At 52.1% G+C, this 23,062-nt stretch overlaps 2 protein-coding genes across 2 annotated transcripts; both read right to left on the minus strand.

Annotated features, from left to right (window-relative positions):
* Positions 1 to 9,483: 9,483 nt before the first annotated feature.
* Positions 9,484 to 14,556, minus strand: LOC113146699 (Holliday junction resolvase MOC1, chloroplastic-like). Its single transcript, XM_026334849.1, has 7 exons — positions 14,531 to 14,556; positions 14,171 to 14,380; positions 13,986 to 14,079; positions 13,346 to 13,700; positions 11,549 to 11,739; positions 11,219 to 11,275; positions 9,484 to 9,540 (listed from the first exon to the last, which is right to left on the minus strand). The coding sequence occupies exons 1-7, from the start codon at positions 14,554 to 14,556 to the stop codon at positions 9,484 to 9,486; spliced, it is 990 nt and encodes a 329-aa protein (XP_026190634.1).
* A 6,041-nt stretch (positions 14,557 to 20,597) lies between these two features.
* Positions 20,598 to 21,880, minus strand: LOC34622519. The gene is made up of 4 exons (XM_026334850.1): positions 21,775 to 21,880; positions 21,404 to 21,608; positions 20,885 to 21,070; positions 20,598 to 20,742 (listed from the first exon to the last, which is right to left on the minus strand). Exons 1-4 carry the CDS (start codon positions 21,878 to 21,880, stop codon positions 20,598 to 20,600), a joined length of 642 nt encoding a protein of 213 aa, XP_026190635.1.
* Positions 21,881 to 23,062: the final 1,182 nt, after the last annotated feature.

Here is a 23,062-nt window from a genome sequence, read left to right on the forward strand (position 1 = left end):
CGTCCAACCCTTCATTCAGCGCAAAAAAGGCACCTATGCAGTTTGCCTGTTCCAATTCATACTGGATATGCAGACGGCGAACTAAGTTTTCTGGAATACGCAATCGGATAGCGCATTAGACGCCGTCTTTTTGCGCCATGATTCTAAGGAAATACCACTACCTGACTTTTAGTGGGAAGCCTGTGTACTCTCCCCCACCCTGTGGGGTCTTCCTGCGGCTCATGTACGCCGTGAAAAGGCTGCAGCAAAGCTTCCAGCAGCAAGAATATCGAGATGTAGCCTTCTCGCGTTACATCGCCAGGAGCCGTCGCAGACATCAGCAGCCTCTGTCGAGGCGCCTTCTGGCTATGGGCATACAATTTTAGGAAGCTCGTGAGTCCAGCTATCGCCCCCTTTAACAGGCCCTTCGGTACCTACGCCAACCCCGTACCACCAGACGCTTCCTTTGAGGCCTTTGTGGGGAGACATTGCGTGCAGACACTCCAGATGCCATACAAACAAGCTCCAAACCCCAAAGGCATCGAGGACGTCTCAACAAAAAAGCTTCCCCCTCTTCCTCCTGCTAAAGGGCCGGCCCTTTACGCGCTCAGACGGGAGGGGAGAAGATTTGCTTGGGTGTGCGCAGCTGCACCGTCATTAGACATAGTCCTCCGGGCGTTCATAGCTAGCGGTACATAGCGTCTAGCGCACTGGAATCTAACCTTGTGCCTGCTTCTGCATCGAACTCAACAGCTACGCTGCCAAAATAGGCTAACACACGCACAGAGAAAAAGGGGGCGGTCAACACTTTCCTTATTCTCAGCTTGATGTGCTGGTGTGCGAGTTCAATGTAAGTTCGCCTCTAAAAATACACATGCAAGACTTACAGACACTTTGAAGGGTCTCTCCAGGACGACAGCAGCAGCAACCCCACCCTCCTCCTGCACTTATTACCTACTAATTCTCAGCTTGATGTGCTGATGTGCGAGTTCAATGTAAGTTCGCCTCTAAAAATACACATGCAAGACTTACAGACACTTTGAAGGGTCTCTCCAGGACGACAGCAGCAGCAACCCCACCCTCCTCCTGCATTTATCACCTACTCTTCGGCTTTCGGGTATCAAGAGAGAGGGAGAGCGAGCTGGAGTGCAGAGGCATGGCTGCACTCCAGCTTGCTTTGAGCTCTCGCAGCTAGTTGCCCCTAGCAAGCGCCAGCTTACGGGCACACAAACACCCCTGAAATACTTTCTGTCCGTGAGCGAAATATTTTGCGGCAACAAGCAGCCCATACGAACAGCGAAACGGAGAAATCCCTATTCTGCGCATTCCTAAGGAATCTTAACTATCACGTAAGAAAAAGTGGATATGGATGCGGCTGTACGTAGAATCCTGTGCATCGTGCCCATGCTAAAGCGGCTGAATCCAGCACTGCGTGCTCTACAAAGGCCCTTTCTACCGTCCTGGGTGCGGCGAAGCGCATTCAACAAAACACGTGTTTGGCTTGCGGCTGCGCTTTCCTGCGGACTGTCACCGCCCTTGTTCGGCAGGAAAAAGTGCACCGCCGTGTCAGCACAACGACACACTGGCAAACGACTAAGCTGCCTGGCAGCAGGCGCTGATACAGCGTATTTCGATCATGGCGAGGCGTATGCGCTAACTGGTGTAATGATGCCGCGTCCATTGACGCCCGTAAGGCGTGTGATTATCGTGTTGACTGTAGCTGCAGGCAAAGCCAGAGCCAAAGATGCAGTCTCACCAGCAGCGAGTGTACTTTAAGGTTTCATTAGTGGAGGCTGCTATGAGGCGAGATTCGCGAGCAATTTACAGGAAGGCGCTTTGCAAGTCTGAGAGAAGGGGAGGAGGGGGGCGGCAAGCGGCACCCTCCGCCCCGCCCCAGCACACTACCCGCGCACACGTGTGTTCAAGCATATGAATAGCTGTTCTAGGCATGTCTATTTCTAGAATTTGCGTGCAATGCGAGCGCTGTGCTTGGGCTTTATCGCCGAATAAACACCACCCTGACCAGGAGCTGGGCTACTCCGCCCCCCACAGGGCTGAAGGCGGCTGCAGGTGTGCAGAGCAGGATGTGTGAGAGTTTCGGCGGCTTGGCTTGGCTTCTGCGCAGTCCCGTGAAATAAAAGCCTACACCAGGTGTATATTGCGGATTTATGCTGAAATCAGTGGGCATTTTTTCGGCCATGGCGCAAGTTCTTAGGGAAGACGCGCTAGGAGGGCGGGTGGTGTGCCGCTCATCCCTGAGCTGCCGTGTCGCCGTGCCGTCCTAGAGCTTCCTTGCTAGTACATGCAGCATCGGCCCGTAGAGGCGATTTTCGATTGATCGGAATCTTGAAACTCGCTTTCTTCTGCATATACTTCATCGCCAGCCGCGCGGCCTCTTCCCGAACGGCTGCTCGCTCTTCTGCAGGAAGCCTGGCTGCCTGCGGGGGGGAGGGGGGAGAAAGGGAGGGCATGTCTGGCGGCAGGCTTGCAGCGTTACTTTTCTGCAGCACCCCCCGTCGCCTTGCAGCGCATTGACATCCGTCGTGAACGCTTTTTTCTGGCGGGGAAGGCGAAGGGCCTGCCACGCTTCCAGCTCAGCGGCGCGAACATCGCACGGCGCCCTTCTTCCCTCCAGCAAGCGCCTTCCGGACAAGAAAACTCGCGTCTTCTGCTTCTCCATCGCTTCCTCTTGGTCTGAAAATGCAGCAGCGAGATCACAGCGCAGGGGCACTCCCCCCCCCGCCGGATACTACAGGCCGCCCCCCTGCACTCTGTGTTTGCCGCAGAGCTCTGTAGCCGAAGGGACTGCGTTGCACCTCCTCGAACTGCGCATACTGTGCTCCCTTCTCTGCGTGCGTTCCCAGCAGCTTCAGCACCGCATGCAAAGCCAGCGACAATAGCTGCGCAGCCTACACGCGGCGATTTTATACCCGCACGGCTTCCTAGATCGGCACGGACAGACCCTTGGCAGTTGCGCGCCATCCTCGGCGAGCAGCGATCCTCGCAGCCACAGCCTCCGCCGCTGCTGCAGCACTCTTGGCACTGGCGGCACGACATCGCACATGCATCTCACGAGGGTACAGCAGCAGCAGCAGCTGCAGCTGCTGCGCTTTCCCCCTTCGCGGGAGTCGCAGGACGCTGCTCGCGAAGATTGGGGGTGCGCTGCAAGGGAGATGCTCGATGGATCTTCTTCCCCTTCCTTGTCTGCACACCCGCGAATCTTGTTGGCAGGCATACGAATGGCGGTCCGTGTGCTCTCCTCGAGGACGTGTTTCTCTCCTTCGTCGACGATCGACTGTCGAGAAGGGCAGGCTCTAGCTGCTGCCGCGGCTGCAGCTTTCGAACCGCTGCAGGAGGTGTGTGTGCAGGATATGAGGCCTCCCCTCCTTCCCTCCCCTCCTTCCCTCCCCCTCCTGATTCTCCCTCGGCTGCTGCAGCAGCCAGCAAAGGCGAGGCAAAGAGGGGCATTGGAAAGGCTTCTAATTGAAAAGAAAAAAGCCTCCCGAGGAGGGGTTTTCTTGAAAGCTTGTGGGGGCAGTCCTCCGTTTGCGCGCAGGGAGAGCAGATAGGAGGGAGTCTCCTCGACGCCTCCCCAGCCACCAACGCATTGCAGCTGCCTCCGCAGCAACGCTTTATTCTGCATCTGGAGCCAGGGACCGGAAGTCGCCTTCAGACGCGTCTCTCCCGTTTGCGAAGCGAAGCGGCTGCCGCCTTTGGCGCAGATGACACGCACTGCTACAGGCTGCATTGTTCGGTGACGGGCTTTTTCGAGTGTAAGGATATAGGGGCTTTCCAAGAGACGCTGAAGCAGCTAGCAGCCTACTTGGAGGCGGAACAAGCGAAGGAGGAGGCGGCGGCGGGAGTCTCTGCATGCGGGCAAGAACGGCAGCGGCCGCTTCATGGCGTTCCGCGTGTGGTGTCTACAGCGGACGGCTTCGTCTTGCTGCCCTTGCAGTGTTCAGTCTTGCAGGGCATGGTGCAAATGCTGCTGCAGAGGATGGTGCCGCAGCACATACATCGCCTGCGTCAGAAGCGTGTCGATCACGTGACACTTGCGGCCTCTCGAAAAGATCCTTGCGTTCGGGAGATCATCGCAGACTTTTACAACAAGCGTGTGAGCTGCTGCTGCTGCTGCTGCTGCTGCTGCTGCTGGTTATGGGGTGTTCTGCGGATGCTCATGCTGCGCTTGGTGCTGCTGTTGAGTCGTCATTACAGAGCAAGGGAGGAGGGAGGGGTCGTTGCTGCGCTGCTGCCACTTGCAGACGCCGGCACTATATGTATCTGCAGCCGCGCTATCCTGGCAACGTTCGTTGATGGCGTTTGGTTCTTGATGGCATTCGATTTTTGACGGCATTTTCCTGCAGCTGACGGCAGAGGAGGTGTTGGGGGCCCCGTGGGACCTAGTGCTGTACGAGGAGGTTCGCCACAGCGCCGGCTTTTTGTCGGAAGGCACGCATGCCTTTGTCGAGCTGCAGCGGTTTCACGGCCTTGCGACAAAGCTCGTGCATTACCCACCCACCCCCCAACACACGAACTCGCTAGTGAGCAGGCGGCGAAATGGGGGGTGAGCCGCTGCAGCGCGCGCACTTGTCGTAACTGCAAGAAAAAGCCGTCTAGGACGGAGCAGAGGAGACGCTGGGCAGCGTCCCTCTGCAGCACGTACATAGATGCATTTTAAACGACATAGTACCTAAATGTGTAGGGAGGGATGAGAAAGCAGGGATTTCCTCAAAAAATAAGCGCCTTCTGACGAGGCGGCGAGGGCCTTACACCACACCCCTTGCCTGCAGAGGGGTCACTTCGCACCTCCCTGTAGACAGCAGCCAAGAAAGAGAGTCAGTCTCAAGGCATAGAGTCCACTGCGGAGGCGGGAGGCACTCGTGACGTGACGGCAGACGTGCTGCGCATAATGTTACCAGAGGGGCGCCGAGCTGCTTCCTCTGCCCTCCTGGCTGCATGCGTTTAACAGCCATCGGCTTGTTCCTGTCGCCTCGCTGCCAGTGCGCCGGACTATCAGTGCGTTTGCGCGCTCTCGCTTCTCCACCTATGCAGCCCTCACGTATGGTGGCGAGTGGTTATGAAGCCTACACATGCGAACTCCACACGCGCGCATGCAGTGTGTGGTTTCATGGGTTTCTCAACGTCTGTGGCACCCTAAATATATATAGAGGTAGGCAGCAATGTGCGTAGAAGTATGCAAACGCGCAGCTCTTCACGAACGTGAAGGAGGCCGCCGCGCAAGTAGGGGTAAACACAGACAGGCTGGCGAGATGCCTTGTAAAAGGTGAATTTGAGGGAAGGCGGCGTTGGACTGCTGCCTTGGCGTGTGGGGGGGCGGGGGTCTCTCGTACCACCTCCCCGCGTTTTTTGTATCCGTGCGCAGAGGGGTGCTCTGTCGTTAGACTGCCTTTGTTTTTTCTCGTTGCACTCTTTTGTGTGATAAAAATAGCTCGCCGCTCACGTGTGCACGTGTGTGCGCCGGCAGACTTTAGTGTTGCGGCTGCACAGCGAGGGCTGCGACGCTCAGGCAGACCTTCTTAAAGCCCGCGTTTTCCGCATGCAGCCGCCATACATGGGGAGTATAAGAGGGAGGAGGGCAGAGAAGGCCTAGGTAGGTGGTGTCTGCTCTCGAGGCACCGGAGATAGATGCCTCGAGAGACCGATTTTTGAAGCGCTTTGACTGTCTCCTATGCGCGAAACAAATAACTGAAATCGGTTTTGAATTGCATCGTGACAATGTCTATAGGGTCGTTATTACGCCTCATTTTGTCACGTGCGAAGGGGTGCTCCCCGACTTGGCGTCTGCAGTACGCTACGTATGGTCTGTCTCAGCCCTTCGCAGGAGTGGTCGATTACGCCTATTTGCGTACGCGGGGTGAAAAAGTTTTTTTTTGGCGAGAAAGGAGGCAGGAAGGGGGCGTGAAAGAAGGGGGACGTCCACGGTGTCAAGCGAGCCAAGTGCCAACATTGTGCGCGTTCTATCGCGCACACTTCTAGCGTAGCTGCGCATGCTTGGCTGTCCGCTGTGCATGTGTCGCCCACATCACATCTTCTGCAGTGCCCTCTTACTCGCTTCTCTCTCGGATATCTCGATGATCTTCTCATCGAAAACTAGGTGACGAGCTTGCGGTGCCTCTCCCGTGCGGCGCTGCAACGCGCAAAAAAGCGTAGAGGAGCAGGTAGGCTATATATACATAAATAAATATATACATATATATGTATATATATATAGCACCGATCAGCAAGAGGGCGACTCCCAAGAAACAAGCATGTGCAAAGAGAGACAAGTTTTTCGCCATTGTGCCACCCATTGACTGGCCTATAAGCAGCATGGAGAGCGCCTGGGAAGGGCAGCATATTTAGCATGAAAAGTAAGGTGAGGAAGGGGGGGGAGGAAACAAAAACATTCATCATGACACTTGCAAAAGCGCGCAGTGGACAAACAGCCTTCCCCTCCCCCCACCCCCCCCATTCACCCCGAAACGCATAGCCATCCGTATTCGCGGACAGGCCCCATGTGTTTTGACAGTTGCGTTTGCCGTGTAAACACAAATTGCATGCAGCCTTCGCCGCGGGGGAGGGCTACACATGAAGAAACGGAACTAGAAACTGTGGCAGAAGCCGCTGCTTCTACTGCAGCACGCTTCCTCCGTTTGCAGTCTAACTATTAGGCAGTCCGTGTATTTTATCGTCTCGCGCGATGCCTCCTCTCTCTCCTGCCCCGGAGATAAATGCGCGTGCAGTGTGCAGCCGAATCGACGGCAATTTTTTTGTGTGGGGTGCTCTTAATGAGGCTCAGGGGACTGGCTGGCCTACCCTTTGGCTCGGCATCTATGAGGGAACAGCAGCAAACGTTTTGCAGAACAAGCGAAAGCTCAACCTCTGTCACACGGGATGCTGCACTCCTCGTCTGCGAACGTCGAAGAGCAACGCATGCACTCAAGAAAGGCACCGCCGTTGGTAACAACGACCCGAAGCGCTGGCAAACAAAGGCTGCTGAGAAGAAAAGCAGCCTTTGTTTCCCCTTTCTCCCTCTCCCTCCCTCCCCCCATCTACCCTCAAAACGATTCTAGAAAAGCCCCTAAATTCATGGCAGGCAGCTCCTAAAATTTCCCCCGCCGCAGATGCTGTACATACAGACCGTAGACAGAGGGAAGGGAGGGGCACCGCGTTGAAGCACACGGCTGCTCGACTTACCGCTTTCAGCTGCTCAGGAGCAATGCCACGCCAGTCCGAAGCATCCGTGACGCTGCACATCACGGAAAAAAAGGAACACGTTCAAACAGAAGCCTCAAAAACCTCGGGAACGCCTCTTCTCCCTTCTCTCCATCCCTTTTCTCCCTGCCCTTTGCCACAATCGAGACAAATGCACATATTACGCGAGCACACATGAGCTACCCAGCTGCAGCTTTAGCACCCTACTCAAGCAGCAGCCATAAGGCAACGCGGGAAGCAGCCCGCAGCTCGGAGGAGGCCTCGCTAGAAGTCTGCACACGACGCCTCAGAACACAAGGAAACTTTTCTTAAATGCATCACCAGCTTAAACCTTTCCCACAGCAACCGACGAAGAACATGTTGAGCTTCCTTCAAGAAAGCAATGCGCAACAGACAGGTGTCAGCAGAAGACAGCGCCAAAGCTGTAAAACGAGCTGCTCAACAGGCGTTCTTAGCTGCACACCCAACAGGCGTTCTTAGCTGCACACCCAACAGGCGTTCTTAGCTGCACACCCAACAGGCGTTCTTAGCTGCACACCCAACAGGCGTTCTTAGCTGCACACCCAACAGGCGGAGTCTCAACTCCCCCTCGCTTATTCCCCCCTCCCCCCTCTTATCCCCGCTTATTCTGTCCCCCCTTCCCTCCTCACCCACCTGCAGCAACAGCTCCAGCAGCGGCATCAAATCAGGAGGCCGTCTTCGATATTTGTCGATTAAAAACGCCAGACAGCTCACGCCAACACAGCGAGCTCCCTGGTGTTTCCTGCAACAACCGCACAGAAAGAGAGCTGGGCGCAAGGCACCTCTAAATAGTCTCAGCAACAGCAACAACAGCACCACAAGCGGCAATCGCTCGGGGGAAGGGGGGGAGGGATAGCAGGCAAGACAGTAGAAGGGAGGAAAGAAAAGCAGAAATAGAGAGCAGCAATAGTGGCAGCAACCATAGACGCAGGAGGAAGACAACGCACGCATTCGCTGTAGCGGTGCAAAAGGCAGAAAAGGTCCTGCCTTCCGAAGCGAAGCAGCAGACAGAATGCAGCACTGCACGAGCTGCTTCCGCCAAGAACTCTACTGACTGACAGCTCTGCGCATTCAAGCAGAAACGCAAAGAGGCATATACACATATATATATATATATGTATATATTTACAGAGAGACAGACAGACAGACAGATAGATAGATAGACAGACAGACAGAGAGATAGACACACAGACATACACAGATACACACACACACACACACACACACACACACACACACACACACACACACACACAAACACAAACACACACACAGACACACACACAGACACACACACACAAACACACACAGACATACACAGACATACACACACAGAGAGAGAGAGAGAGAGGTGTAAGGACGCTTAGAAAAAAAGGCGCCATGGGTGCAGGCAACTCTGCCGTCTGCTGAATGGAAGAGGGGCAAAAACAAATGCAAAAATTAGCCGAAAAGGATGATGCGGAGCCTTCCCCGCGAAGATAGACGTGACTGAAAAGTAGGGCAGTCCGGTTACCAGCACGGGTGGAGAGACTGCTACTTTAACAGACACACTGGAAACAGCGTCAAGAAATACAGAACTCATAAGAGACGTTGCTGCAGCTGCCAAGCGGCAGATGAAGCGAAAGCAAAGAGCAGGAGCTACAGATTCAGGGAAGCATTCAAAAGGAGCAGAAAGAAACCCCCTACAGCCAGACGCAGTGGCAATAATTCAGATAGCGCTCGTGGCAACAATAGCAACCTGCAGCTGCTGCCTCAAAAGCGGGCACGCCAAACGAAGTCGATTACCACAGACACACCAGCAGTAAGAGTTGCATGGCAGTAAGAGTTGCATTGCAGTAAGAGTTGCATTGTAGTAAGAGTAGCATTGCAGCAAGAGTTGCATTGTAGTAAGAGTTGCATGGTAGTAAGAGTTGCATTGCAGCAAGAGTTGCATTGCAGCAAGATTTGCATTGCAGTAAGAGTTGCATGGCAGTAAGAGTTGCATTGCAGTAAGAGTTGCATTGTAGTAAGAGTTGCATGGTAGTAAGAGTTGCATTGCAGCAAGAGTTGCATTATAGTAAGAGTTGCATTGCAGCAAGAGTTGCATTGCAGCAAGAGTTGCATTGCAGCAAGAGTTGCACTGCAGTAAGAGTTGCATTGCAGTAAGAGTATCAGCTGCCCATTTACCTTCTTCAGACAAACATCGATGACTTCTGCAACTGCAGCATCCTGCAGAAAAAGGCAAGCGAGAGAACCAGATAGGCAGCCATACACACAAACCTCGACTGCTCACAAAGGGCACGTTGCCTCTCTAAGAACAGCAGGTGCTTTGAGATTGCAGCAGAGCTGCAAATGCCTCGAGAGAAAGAAAGAGACATATTTATATATATATGTATGTCTCTTTATATATATGTATATTGGTGCGGGGGGACTGGTCTCACCGTCCTCCCTCTGCCGAAGGCGAAGAGGTCACTTAGGGTGATTGCAGCATTTTTCGCCAGAGAGCTTCGAGGAGAATTCAGCAGTGCCAGTACAGCGCTACATAGACGCCGCATAGTTTCTGCAAACAGCGGCAGCAGGATCTCTTTCTTGCACGGGAGTCGCATCAACGGAGCACATGCCGAACGAAAAACGCATGTCTAGGCATGGGAACACTCACGGCAGTGACAATCGAAAAGATCGCAGAGAGGGTGGTATTTTGGCGTCAAAAAGGCCTTTCTACCCCTCCCATATCACCTTCCTTTCTTCTTCCCCCAAATCACCTTCCTCTTCTTCTTCCCACCCCACCCCACCCCACCCCCCTGCTTTAAATCCAACTGTAGACAGCAAGCACGCGAAGCGAGAGACGGGAAGAAGAAAGCGCAGACAAACACTGGCAACTCACCAGGGGTCAAGAGCTGCACATGAAACTTCGCAACTCTGCGGAGGTTCAGCAAAGCCTGCGTCTGCTGTCGCCAGTCTGCTTTGCTGCTCTCCTGCTGCAGCTGGGGAAGCAGCACTTCTGCCACAAACCGCAGACTGGGTGGAGCATCGAAATCCTGCGCAAAAACGCATCATGCAGCAGCAACGGAGCATCAGCCTCCAACGTGCCTGCCTGCGAGAGAGCCTCGCATGCAAAGCAGACGTGCTGCCCCTCTGTAGCTACTAGCCTCGACATTCGTCTCGCCTTCTCACCTCCAAAAAATCAGCAGGCAAGTAACTGGTGCTGCCACTGCTGGCTGCACTCACAGCGCAAGGCGCAGAGGAGCCCTTGCCGAGAGACGACTTGTGCGGCTGCTGCTGCTGCTGCTGCTGCTGCTGCTGCTGCTGAGAGGAGCGCTGCTGCTGCTGCTGCTGCTGCTGCTGCTGGCGGGAGCAGCTTAGAGAGCTTGAAGCTGCCGCTGTCGCTGGCACAGGGGCAGAGCGATTTACAGACACCTCCCGCCGTGTCTGTCCAGCCTCCGCGACTTTGACGTTTTGCAACTGGTGTTGCCGGCTACCTCGCTGCTGCTGCTGCTGCCTTGCTTGATCGCCTTGCTGCTGCTGCTGTTGCTGTTGCTGCTGCCCCTCTTGCTGCTTCTTCCGAAGCACAGCATCTTCTTGTAGCAGCCGCTGGAAGAAGGCTTGTGCCGCTGTTGCGCGTATAGGAATCTCATCTCTGTCAACTCTGACAGAAGATGATGCACGCACCGTCCCTCCTCCTAGCGGCTGCGACTGCTGTGCTTTTTGGAAAGACTCTTGATCTTCTTCGTCGTGCTGCTGCTGCTGCTGCTGCTCTGGCAGCAACTGCAAAGACTGCTCCTGCGCTTGCGACTGGGCAAGCATCTGGAGAGGCTGTTGTTGGAGGCGGTGAGCATTATTGGAATGCGTCTCCTTATCGTCTCTCTGCTGTTGATGGTGTTGTTGCTGTTGTTGATGTTGCTGCACTTGGTGTTGCTGTTGTTGCACTTGTTGCTGCTGCACGTGCTGTTGCTGTTGTTGCACTTGTTGCTGCTGCACGTGCTGTTGCTGTTGTTGCACTTGTTGCTGTTGCACTTGTTGCTGCTGCACCTGTTGCTGCTGCACTTGTTGCTGCTGCACTTGTTGCTGCTGCAGCAGCAACCTCTCCTGCTGCCGCGCGTGACATTGTTGCTGCTGCCGTATTTGCTTCTGCTGCTTTTGCAGCTGCTCGTGTTGGTCTTGCTGCTGCAGCAGCAGCTTTTTATGCTCTGCTGACACTGCAGCAGTGCGCAGGTGGCTTTGATGCTTCCTGGGAAGCTCCTGAGGCAGCCAATTGTTACGGCCTGCTGCTGCAGCTACGGTGTCTATGCGAGCTGCAAGTTCAGCTGTCGCATTGCCATCAGAGTAAGTATGTCTGGCTTCCGGTAGGCAATGCGCTTGTTGCTCTTCCGAATGCAGCTGCAGAAGCTCCCGCTGCGCTAGCTGTTGCTCTCCCTGCTGCTCGCGTTGGTTGGTTTGGTGTTGCAGCAGCATTTGCTGCTGCAGCTGTTGCTGCTGCAGCTGTTGCTGCTGCTCCTGCTGCTGCTGCAGCTGTTGCTGCTGCAGCCGTAGTTGATGTTGCTGCTGCTTTTGCGCGTTCGATATCTGATGATGTAGTCCTTGTTGGTGCTGCTGCAGCTGCTGCAGCTGCTCGTGTTGCTGCTGCAGTTGTTGTTGCATGTCAGTGGCTGACTGCCGCACAGACCTCGTGAGGCGGCCAAAGGCTTCCTGAGACTGAGGAAGCTGGTGAGTGTTGGGGGCAGGAAGCTTCTGCTGTTTCAGCTGTTGCATGTGTAGCTGCTGTTGCGAGAGCTCATGAAACTGCAGCAGCTGCTGCTGCTGCTTCTGCTGCAGAAGGCACTGCTGCCCTGAAGACATCATCGTACCCCAGCCAGGCGAAGAGGGCGTAGCCGTCGAAGCCGCTGCCAGACATCGCGCACGCTGTGATGTATCTGCAGCCTGTTGCTGCTGCTGCTGCTGCTGTTGCTGCTGTTGCTGCTGCTGCTGCACGCGTTGGCGCGAGTGTTGAGTGTGCCGAAGCTCCTCCTGTAGCTGCCGCTGGCGGTCTTCCACGTGGCGTTGCATGCGCCTCACCTGAAGCAGCCGCAGCTGCTGCTCTTGCAGGTGTCGCAAATGTGCGTGCTTCTGATCACGTTGTTGCAGCTGCTGCTGCTGCTGCTGCTGCTGCTGCTCCTGAGGCAGCTCCTGCATCTGAGGCAGCTCCTGCTGCTGCAGCACTTGCTGGTGCGGCAGCAGCTGAAGCGCAGCATGTAGGCCAAAGGGAGACGCAGCCTCCTGCACGAGTCCGTGCGGGAGAAGCCGAGGCTGCTGCTGCTGCTGTTGCTGCTGTTGCAGTACCTGGTGGGGGAGCAAGCCCTGTGGCTGGCCTATGGGATCATGCATACCGACTGAGCGGGGGATCTTGCACCTGCCGAGCTGCAGCTGCTACTGCGGCTGCCACCAATGCAGTGTCTGCAATGGTTTGCTAAAGTCATGCATGAGGAGGCGACAGCGCCAGTTAGAGGTGACTGCAGCTGCCTTGTGTTGCGGATCAGGCAGAACTGTGCAGCTGCGGGCGCGCGAGGTGTACAGACAGCTCGGCGCGCGCTTCCCAGTTCGAGAGGCCGTCACCCTCCAGTGCGGCAAGCAGCAAGAGCTCGGAGGCTAAGCGTCATCCAAGGCTTCGAGAAGCCTTAGAGCTCGTGTAATACGGCGAGAGCGATGGCAGTTGCTGCTTCTGTTGCGAGGCGGGGAAGGCAGAGGCGGGCTGTCGGCTGCGGTCGGCGGCACTTCCGCTACAGCGGAACTCGTGCTGCCCCCCTGATGCTGCTGCAGCTGTCGCTGTAGCTACGCAAAAAAGCCAAGAAAATTCCTCAAGAGAGTGTCTACGCCTGCAGGAGGGAGCGCGTGGTCGGACTGCGCTGGCAGAGGAGGTACTCCGACCAGCCCCGGCACATGCAGTGCTCAGCGGGGGAGAGAGAATCCTCGGGAACCTTGCAGCGTCTACAGTGCTCCGTTGCCTTCCAGAGCTGTAGTTCATCAAAAACGAAGGCATTGAGCCGAAATGCAGTGTAGGCGAGCTGACAGGCATCTCCTCACCGCAGAGAGTTCCTTGGCGCACCGGACTGCAGCGCCCGCACTCACTCGGTGCCCCTCCAAATCGCAATGCTGGAGGGCGAAGAGCAAGACACGCGGGGGAGTGAATGCCCTTCTTGAGCTAAGGCTTTCTTAGGGCGCTTTGCTGTTCTTGGAAGGCACTTCTCTCCGCTTAAATAAACCAATAAACGCACTTCCTCCTGCCTGAGTGCATCCAACTCAGCATGGCGCACCGGCTTTGGGGGCTCACCCCGCCGATGGGTAGCTCGCAGGCCTTCTTTGAGGCTAATCAGAACGGAAAAGGGGCACTGTGCAGCTGCGAGGCACTGTGCAGCTGCGAGGCACTGTGTAGCTGTGAGGCACTGTGCAGCTGCGAGGCACTGTGTAGCTGTGAGGCACTGTGTAGCTGTGAGGCGCTGTGCAGCTGCGAGGTACTGTGCAGCTGCGAGGCACTGAGATCAGTTCCACAGGGAGCTTCCTGCAACCTTCTCGCACACGGTGCACTGCGCACTCTATGGCTGCAAAGAGCTATGCCACACTTCAACACTTTCTGGTACACGTAATCTACTACAAAGGAAAACGAAAAGATCGACAAATCGGTCCATCTGTAGGTACAGTTCATTTATTGCAGAGCACTACGGGCGCGATACAGCAAGACGCGATGCTGTATACAGATGTGGTACACGCTGCATGCACCTAGCTGTGCTTGCTTAGAGTGCTTTAGAGAGGGCAACTACGCGTATCCTAGCTGTCCCTTTTTTACCAACAGGGCGGTCAGCGGAAGGTGGGAGTCCTTTTAATTGTGCAATAAGTGTCAAATGGGTATTGAGCCTAGATTCAAGCACGACCATACAAAGGCCTTAGAATAAGAAATACAGTTGGGAGCACCGCGTAGTTCAATGCATCTGTTGTCCACTTTTACCATAGGGGTAGATGCGGCAAGATATATGGTTTCTCTGCAATAGTTTTCTGGTTTCGATCAAAAGAGTCATTTGCTAATTCTGCAATTCGGATCCCTTGGGGACCAATTTGAAGAAATGGCTCTTCGGCTATGCATGTTGACGGTGGCACAAGTCTTGTTGAGGCGACAGAGGCCAACAAACAAGCTGGTGAGAACGCAGCTGCTACACAGCTGTAGAAGGACTCTATGTGTCATATAATGTAATGTTCATAGAAGATGCATCGGTAAGCCTATGAGAACCAGAAAAGTACGACGGCTGTGGGGGTGAAGGAAAACTTGAAGAGGTTTCAGTGTTCAGACATCTGGAGATATATACCTCGCTTTATATTTTGCCCGTTGGTAAACATTCTTGTTGGAGTAAGAAGGATCTCGTTGGTGTCCCTAGGCATGCACAGGAGGTCGTTTCCTGCAGAGTTTACTGCAGTTCACGCGTTCTTGAATGCCCTGTCTCCTCTGTTTAGCTGAGAGCAACTCAACAGCAAGCCTTGGGATATTTGAGAAAGCTGAAGCAGGGGAATATACCAACAAATGAGTATCCCCAGGAATATGATACTTTGGCTCGCAAAAGCCGCGATGTAGCGGACCAGCTGCATGACCAATAATTCATCACAAGTCGACCCGAAATTTCGCGTTAGGTATGTCTACAGTGGGCAGCGAGTGAACTGCTAAAAGTCGCATGGTAAAGTTTCCAATAGATGATGGATTTCTTAAAATCTTATGAGCGAATAAGGCAGCTCTTGCGTGTTTTCCTGGAATGAATTTTCAATGGTGAAATTAGGACTTGTGGATGCCGGGGCCATGTCAAGTGGCCCTAGTCGAGAGTCAAAAGGCAAACGGGAAAAAAAGCCAGAAGGAACCCGCTCTCCTAAGCATTAACGGACAGTCTCCCAACAGTTCAACTGCTCTTGTTGTCGAATATTTACTCGTATTATGCTGGAGTGCTTGCGCATACAAAGTGCCATAAAGCTCGAACAGCGAGACTGGGTCCACCGGAGGCAAGCTATATGGTGAGTAAGGTGTTTCAGGGAACGCCAAGCCTCCCCCATCTGCACGGCATGAAAAGGGCAGAATTTAAGCACCACCTACGAATCAACTGCGGGCTGATGAAATCTCACAATAGTGGCCAAGAATATCTAGTGGTACCGTGCACCGGATGTGAAGGAAACTCGTTTTCCGAGGAGACCACTCAGCAGTGCAATCTATCTACAAACTTGGTAGCGTAGTCCCTCAATTTTATGTTTGCTGAACGGCGGCAAAGTGCAAAGATTAGCAAGACGCTGGCGATAAAGTGCGAGGTTCAAGTCTGAACTGGGTTCTAGAAGAGTGAACCGTGGTTTTCATGTTACACCCGTGCGCCATTACGTAATCCCAAGCAGGCCATGGGAGGCTTCATACAAGCCACACATGCGGCCACAGCTGTGCGCTGTGGAGGCTTTGCACCAGAAAGCGATATGAAGAAGTAGCTTCTGGTGTTCTTAGCAATGCACATTTGAGCCATGGGTAGAGAGATAAGTTCTAAATCTCACCAGGGTGAGGCAGAGTCACTGTGCGGGGACCTTAGGAGAGCAGTGAGAGAAAACCTTTCTGAGAATGGACTCTGTTTTAGTGGCTCTGTAAATGGTTCGTTACTGGCGAACTTTATGAAGATTTCAGCCATGCAGCAGCAGAAATAGACAATTATAAGAGACTTTGCGAATGCGCGATACCCCTAAAAGTGAGATATGCTACAAAATTATTTTTCCTGACTTTCTAAAGCACTGTGAGAACTCCCTCAGCTTAACGCGGACTCCGCTGAGTAGGCGGATGGTGCTTGCATGGAGGTTGAGGAGCCACAGGGAACCGCAGAGGTGCTGGATTGGGGGGTTTAGTGTGCAGGGGGGGCACACTAAACGAAAATTTCTATCAGAAGAGGGGGGAACACCAACTGCAGTGATTTGACATAGGAACACGTGTATGCGTGTGTGTGTGTGTGTGTGTGTGTGTGTGTGTGTGTGTGTGTGTTTGTGTGCATGCTGGGGGGGAGGGAGTGCAACCACTCTGGGGGTCTGTCTGGCTCACAAGAGTAGCTGCCATGGACGATATTCCTGGGTTTCTTTGTCGTTTTCCTTCACAGAGCATACTCTGCTTGAATTAGTTACCTTTGTCTATGGCTTTCGCTCGAAACTTTCCCAGTTACTGCTGCCAAGATGTTTACGAGTCTCAGATTCCTTGCGCAGGCACTTCCAGGTATGTTGTCTGTACATTCTTCCTTATTACTGCGCTGCAGGAGCCGGCTGTATTGGTATGCAAGTATTCCTCTATGAGGCGAGGAGGCGCTGCTGAACTCTTGTGTTTCGATTTTTTTCACACGTTTTACTTTTCTATTTCTCGTAGTAGGAGGCTCACATATTTCAGCCCCAACGACAATGTGTCACCGCGCTGTTGTGCCCCTCCTCATTTGTTGCGTAGCCCTTTTAGTTGGCTTGTGTGTGGGCCTTTCTTCCCGTCGATTACCTGAAACCCATTGCTGCACACTTTGTTTTTCTCACTTGCACCGTCTTTCAAGGTGCTGCCCTGCTCGGAAGCGGCGGTGGGACGGGAACTCTTCTGCTGTGCTGCATGCAGTTGGTTTTCATGGAGAGGTACAGAACACTAGGGCGTATATCTGCAATCCGCGGGGCGATCAGGGGGAAAGGTATAGTGGGCGTTGCTACACTTCAAGACATAGTAACATTTTACACTTGTTACGGTAGCTAAGAATTACTGAAGCTTTGACTCAACGGGGAGCCTTTCAATATGATGTATTGCGGAGTCGCCTGAGCTCAAATAGAACATGATGTGCTGCTGTTTGCATTTGCGTTGTAGGTTGCTGAAGTACAACTAAGAGAGTATACCGTTGCACACCCTAGCTATTCTTTTCCCCCCATGGGAGTCATTCTGGGAGAAGAGCAAGTTCTTTTGAAGGACACCTGTAACTTCTTAATGTTTGCATCAAATCTTGAGTGCCTCCCTACTCAGACCTTCGATGGAGCGTAAAGCAAGTCTCTCTGTGGAGCAATCCTGCAGGAGAACTAGCAGACATGCTACAAATTTTTAAGTGAAATATATTATGTATTCCAACATTTGAGCTTTAGGTTATTCAGACTTGAATGCGCGCTTGTGTATCGGTTCCACTATCCAAATTACTGAAATCCGCAGAGCGCAAACTTGCTAGCAGATAGTGCTACAGCATCGATCTGCGGATATTAATACCATGCCACCACAATCAGTGCTGAAAGTCAACATGATTTCATTTTTCACTCCAAAAAGGCTCTGCAAGTACAGTTCATTCGCCCAAAGATTTGACAGCGAGAGATTCTTTCCTGTTGTTGATCAACACCAAGAAAACAAAAGGGGTTCAGGGCGATGTGATATACTGCAATTTTGAATACCCAACGGTAAAAAGGAGGATCAGGCAACATACATGAATTGACGCTGCCTCTATTTGATGCAACAAGTCCTTTACAAGAAGAGTCGGTCAGATGGAAGATGCATCCACGGTCCTTGTGAATTCCACTGGTAGTGCAGATTGAAAGATACCTTTGCGCTTCTAGTGCCTATGCAGGTCGGTACATACACAATTCTCTGTTTTTGACTAGCGCTACGTATATTTATATATCTGTACGCATGTGTACGCGCAAATTTTGCACGCGTATGCATGTTTTGGGAGTATAGAAATCTACGTTGCAATGGTGAGCACGAACTAGAACAAAGGTGTTGTCAATCTCCGTGTAGCATCGCCTTAGAGAGACTCTTTGCTTCGAGCCCAATACAAGTCTCAACCCCAAATTAACACGCGTTCTCCCTAAATGGTGCCCCCATTCCCTTGCCCGCGTCGCTCGAAGCTCCCGCCATGAGGGGTAAAGAACGGCTACGATGCAAGTTGCTCTAGCCTATCCGCACCCCAAACGTTCACAGAAAACTGCACATAAAATATAGTGCACATGCACGCAACGGTATTTCCTCTCGTCTAAACTAACGCCACTCTGCAGTCAATATGGTACACTGACGGGCAAGCGAATTACAGTTTTTTGCTGGTTCTTGAATAAATATGTGTTGTAGATAGTGCTTCAGCTTACATGAGCCACTTAATGCCCGGTGCACCAAACCAAATCACGTTTTTGGAGTTTGGGGGCTAAAGACTTCTTTGTTGTGCTTGAGCACAAACAATTGCAGTGTGTGTCAGCAAACATCATGAGTTATCAGTAGGCTTTGTGTAGCCCTTTCCTGCTCTTTAGGGTCTAATCAGTAGATTCAACAAGCGGAGACTCCTAAACTACTGCTCGCCAAGAGTGCTTAGCACTCAAGCAAGTAGCTGGAGACTATATATGCGTATATATACGTATGCTAAATGCCTCATTAATTTGAGCGCTACGGAGCTTCAGTTTACTTTCTGGCTGACGCAAGTTCATTGGAGTTCCAGAAAAGTGTCAATAGAGCACGTAGAGTATTTCTTTGAATTGGTCAGCATAGGCGTCAGATTCGCCCTGTTGAGCTTGAATCTAGTTGTAAAAGTAACGTTGTGAGTGTATGCTGGTACTCGAGAAAGTGGCAACGAATCCACTGCGGTTGGGGTGACAGCCCGCCCCTATGGTCAAGCATCAGAGGTACACAGCTGCGCATGCTCTATAATCTGTGTTCTAATGATATGCAAAGTGCTAGCAAGTGTAGGGCACTGCAAATACATTTTGGCGTGAGCAGATGATCCGCTTTACTGCATGCACATGACAAAATATCACAGCATTAGGTCATATTGCTGCCCTTCAACTCCGCCGACATTAGGGTACGGCGTGCTATGTTGGTGCAGCTGAGAAACATAGAGTCGAGTACAGGTTATGGAAACAGATGGCAATCGGGTATCACAGAAGAATAGTGACGATGAACAGCTAGCTACTTCGGATCACATTAGTGCATGATACGTCTCTAGAATCGTGTAGTGCCCCTAAGAATTGCATACAGTGGCATGTACAGTTCTGCTTAGGAGGCGCGTGGCACCAACAGATATATCCGATTCTCAAGACATATATTTCGACTTTGAGTACGATGACTGCTCATGGAAAAGAGGAACAAATGCTGCAAACTGTCAAGGATATTCGCTCAACTTTCGAAGCTTGCTAGCTCATGGTTCAATGTGAAGTTGTACCATTTGAGCATTTACGATCACCGTGTAGTAGCCAGCATGAAGTGTGCCTCCTACTTGCACGCCTGGACGGCCCAGCGCTTTATGTTTATTCTTATTGAAGGCGATCAAGGACTACCAAAGGAGAGCTCAATTGTTAACAAAAGACAACATGTGCTCACGCCACAGCCGTGTTTTTGAAGTCAGTAGGCCGATACGTCTGGCAAGCCCAGTAAGGCCGCTCACGCGTATCAAGCTTTGTTGGCAGACGAAATTTGTGAGTGACAGGAAGAACATGTTGAAAACACGGCCATTCACTGCGTGGGGACTGATGGGAGGAGAGCAGAAAGCCTGTAGATACTACCTGCGCTACAGATGCGTAGTAATTCATCGATTCCAGCAATGAAACTTGCATTAGAAACTCGACCGACCCCAAGTACTTACAAAAATTACGTATCCCGTGGGATTCAGCGTTGAAGTTTGGGTTGTGCTTGCCGTCATTAAATCATTTGGGGGGTGTTGACAAAAACGCGAACAGCAATGCAACTATCTTCGCTCAGAGGGCACTCCAGGGGATGAGAGTGTGACAGCTCTTTGAAGTGAAGTGCACCCAAGTTTCAAGTAACTTGGACAGCGCTAATAGCGGCCATTCAGGCAGAAGAAAACTACTGCATAAGCTTCATTAAGGGACCCCGGTGATCCTAAATTCCATAAGCCATGACGAGGCACTGGAGGAGTAACACCCGTTTCACCGCGACACAATGTGTCTATGGGGCCAATCCCTAAAGCCAATGACGAGCAACTGCGGCCTACTCCGATATTTTAAACGAGCAAGTGAACTGATCCATTGCACAGCAGAGCAACAGATACCATCATATGTACCTCGTACTAGACTGCCCCTACATTTCAAACAACGAATGCGGTCATATAATTAAATCGGCTGCGTTCATTCTTGATCAAATATGCTGGAACAAACGGTTTCAGAATGCCGATTTAGTCCATTTTCTAGAGAATTCGACACTCCAGTTCATGCGACGCAATATGGCGGGATATCAGTTCCCCTGCTGCACATGTCGTGCATTAAGCTAAGCGTGCTCAGTCTGTCGAGAAGTCAAAGTTTTCCACAGCAAAGGTCCCTGTGAACAACGAGTCTCTGTAAGCGCAGGTACCAACACGCACCCAATATCCCCAGGGGCTGTGCAGCACGAGAACGTGGCAATTCATCCTGTTTCCAGTGCTGCTTGAGAGCACTCAAACGGATGCCAAAGCTAGCATGGCAACAAGACCACCAAAAAGAACAGAAGGCACAGTCACTCCGCTGCTGGTGTCCAGGTCATCTGCGGTCAGGTCCGCCAGAGAGGTGGTGCGTGCTTTGAGACCATTATAGTACTCCTCGCTGCGAAAACATTCAGTGCATCCATCAAGACAGTCTGCATTGAAAAAACCTTACAAGTGAACATCCACATTCCTGGCATGCATGGCTAAACAGGAGACGCTAAAACAAAATGAACTGACCAATCCCCCCCAGAAAAACGAACCTGAATGGGAATTGCCCCGAAGCCGCAGTTGGCTTGAAACGGCACAGCGTGACGTTTGTTCCAGCGGCGCACTTTGATGCAACACATCCAACTTCAGTGCTGTCATGCCACAAAAGGTATCCTAGAAGCCCAACCTCCTTGTCGGTGGACCAACTCCCGCTACCCCATTTGTCCGATGGATATGCGCTGCAGAAAAATCACATCAGCGAGACATTCATATACATTACACTCAATCGCGAGCCAGCTATAATTCTTTGAGCCCACAGGCATGCTTCAGACTCACGCCAACTTCTGAAGGCCAGCGGTCAGTGCGGTCTGGATCAGATCGGCGTAGTTAGGGCTCTGACCGGTGTAACTGACAAAGAACCCCTCCGCCTGAAGACGTCAGCGCATACGATTCTACCTTCTTTGACTTTCTGAGTATCTGACGGGCATGTGATCCTACCTTATCTAACTTTTACACGGGTGGGAGGGGTGAATTCTAGTTGCTCCAAATTTTGAAGAACTCAAAAATTTAGCGCGTGGCATCGCAAAAGTTCTGCGATATTCGCTGAACAGCTTACGGTTTGGACAGTGATGCTCCCAGCGTTTGCACACTGGTCGTCCCCAACGAGTGAAGGCAAAGCGCTGGTAACGGTTGAGACCAGGCTTTCACTCTTCTTTAAGGTCTCAATCCTTACTGGAAGCTTCCCATTACGTGCAAGATTAAGGAGCAGGTAAAGAGCTGCAGCAGCAAAGCAAAGAATAGTGTAAACACAGTAGAGCTCGCCCACAGGCAGATCAAAAAAGGCCATACTGCACTGGCGGGTGAGGTTTGAAGATCTTGAACAAGCCCTTGAAAGGCCAAAAGCATGCTTTTAAATAGTGCAAGTGAAAAACGAAAATCGTACCATCGCCTGCTGCTTCAGTTGTTGCCGCCGCGCCAGAAGTTCCTGTTGCTCGTAATCCGCAGAGTGCCACAAAGCAAACTGCTACCGCCCTGATCATCGGTGCCATTGTGCTCGAGAGGAGAGAGATCAAAAGAACAGACTTGACACAAAACACAGGACCAATGTCAAAAAACAAAACTAACGAAGAATGTCTAGGATCTAAACCAGATTTTTATGCCTTCACAGCACACGCCAGGCCGCTGGTGACCTGGATGGGCAGCGATGGTGAGCTAGCCCTTAGCGGTCTGATGCTACGAGGCTATCTTCTCTTTTCTGGCGAGTTCTCGTCCATAAATCTTGAATGACTTATAATAATTGCCTGTGAAGCCTTCATTTAATATTATCTGCTGTATATATTGAGACAGCTAGCTCAGCAATGCAGGGCCATCGATTTCCATGTCCACGACGGACCACCTTCAGACCACACGTCATCCAGCACCGTCCAACACCTTCAGCTTTCGCTGGTGGAGCTTCTTCGAACCTGTAAAGCAGATATAATTTAAGCATGGAGAGGGCTAAATAAAGCATTACCACTCCTGCATGAAGCCTTGATCATGGCTTCACTTCCGCTCTGTGCCTCAAGCCGATGCGGGGGTGCCCGTCCAAAGGAAGGAAACAAATAAGCAGGAATGCAAAAAATAGTTCGATACCAGCTATTGTTTTTTCAACATGACTCATTAAGTCTATTAAAAGCTGGCAAAGACTGTGTGAGCAGCGAGGCAACCTAAAATCATTGTAATGCTGCTACCCCTAGAACACTACGACCATGCGTGCGTAGTACGTCGGGGTCATCAAGTAAACAGTCCTGCTGCTGCTTTCCCCCGTAATAACAAAATCGCGGAAGCCAGAACGCGTAAAGCAACGGTCTGGAGATATTCTGAGAATCAAACCTTTGTTCTTGCACTGGCGATGGCGCAGTACTCATTTAGGTAAAACTTGCAAGCGCCTTGGAAGCCGCCTTGCGCAACTCATAACGAGGAAAAGCGGACAGCCCAAGCAATCCAGAGGGACAGATATGCATGTTCACAGGCAGTGATCTTGGGCAGTATGAACGCTGCATCTCGCAAACAGCAGTGAGCGGAGGCTTGCAACATCATTGTTATTGCCTGACTCCATCTGTTGCCGTTTAAAACTTGCTCAGCAACGAACTTTGTCTATCAGATGAGTAGAGCCATTGGTCTGCCTTGAGGTCGCCGGCTTGCAAGCAACAGTAGGACAATTAAAAGTGCACCATGCTACACGTTTGTGC

The sequence above is a fragment of the Cyclospora cayetanensis genome, unplaced genomic scaffold, assembly GCF_002999335.1.
Source record: "Cyclospora cayetanensis isolate NF1_C8 unplaced genomic scaffold, CcayRef3 CcayRef3_contig_51, whole genome shotgun sequence".
Taxonomy (NCBI): domain Eukaryota; phylum Apicomplexa; class Conoidasida; order Eucoccidiorida; family Eimeriidae; genus Cyclospora; species Cyclospora cayetanensis.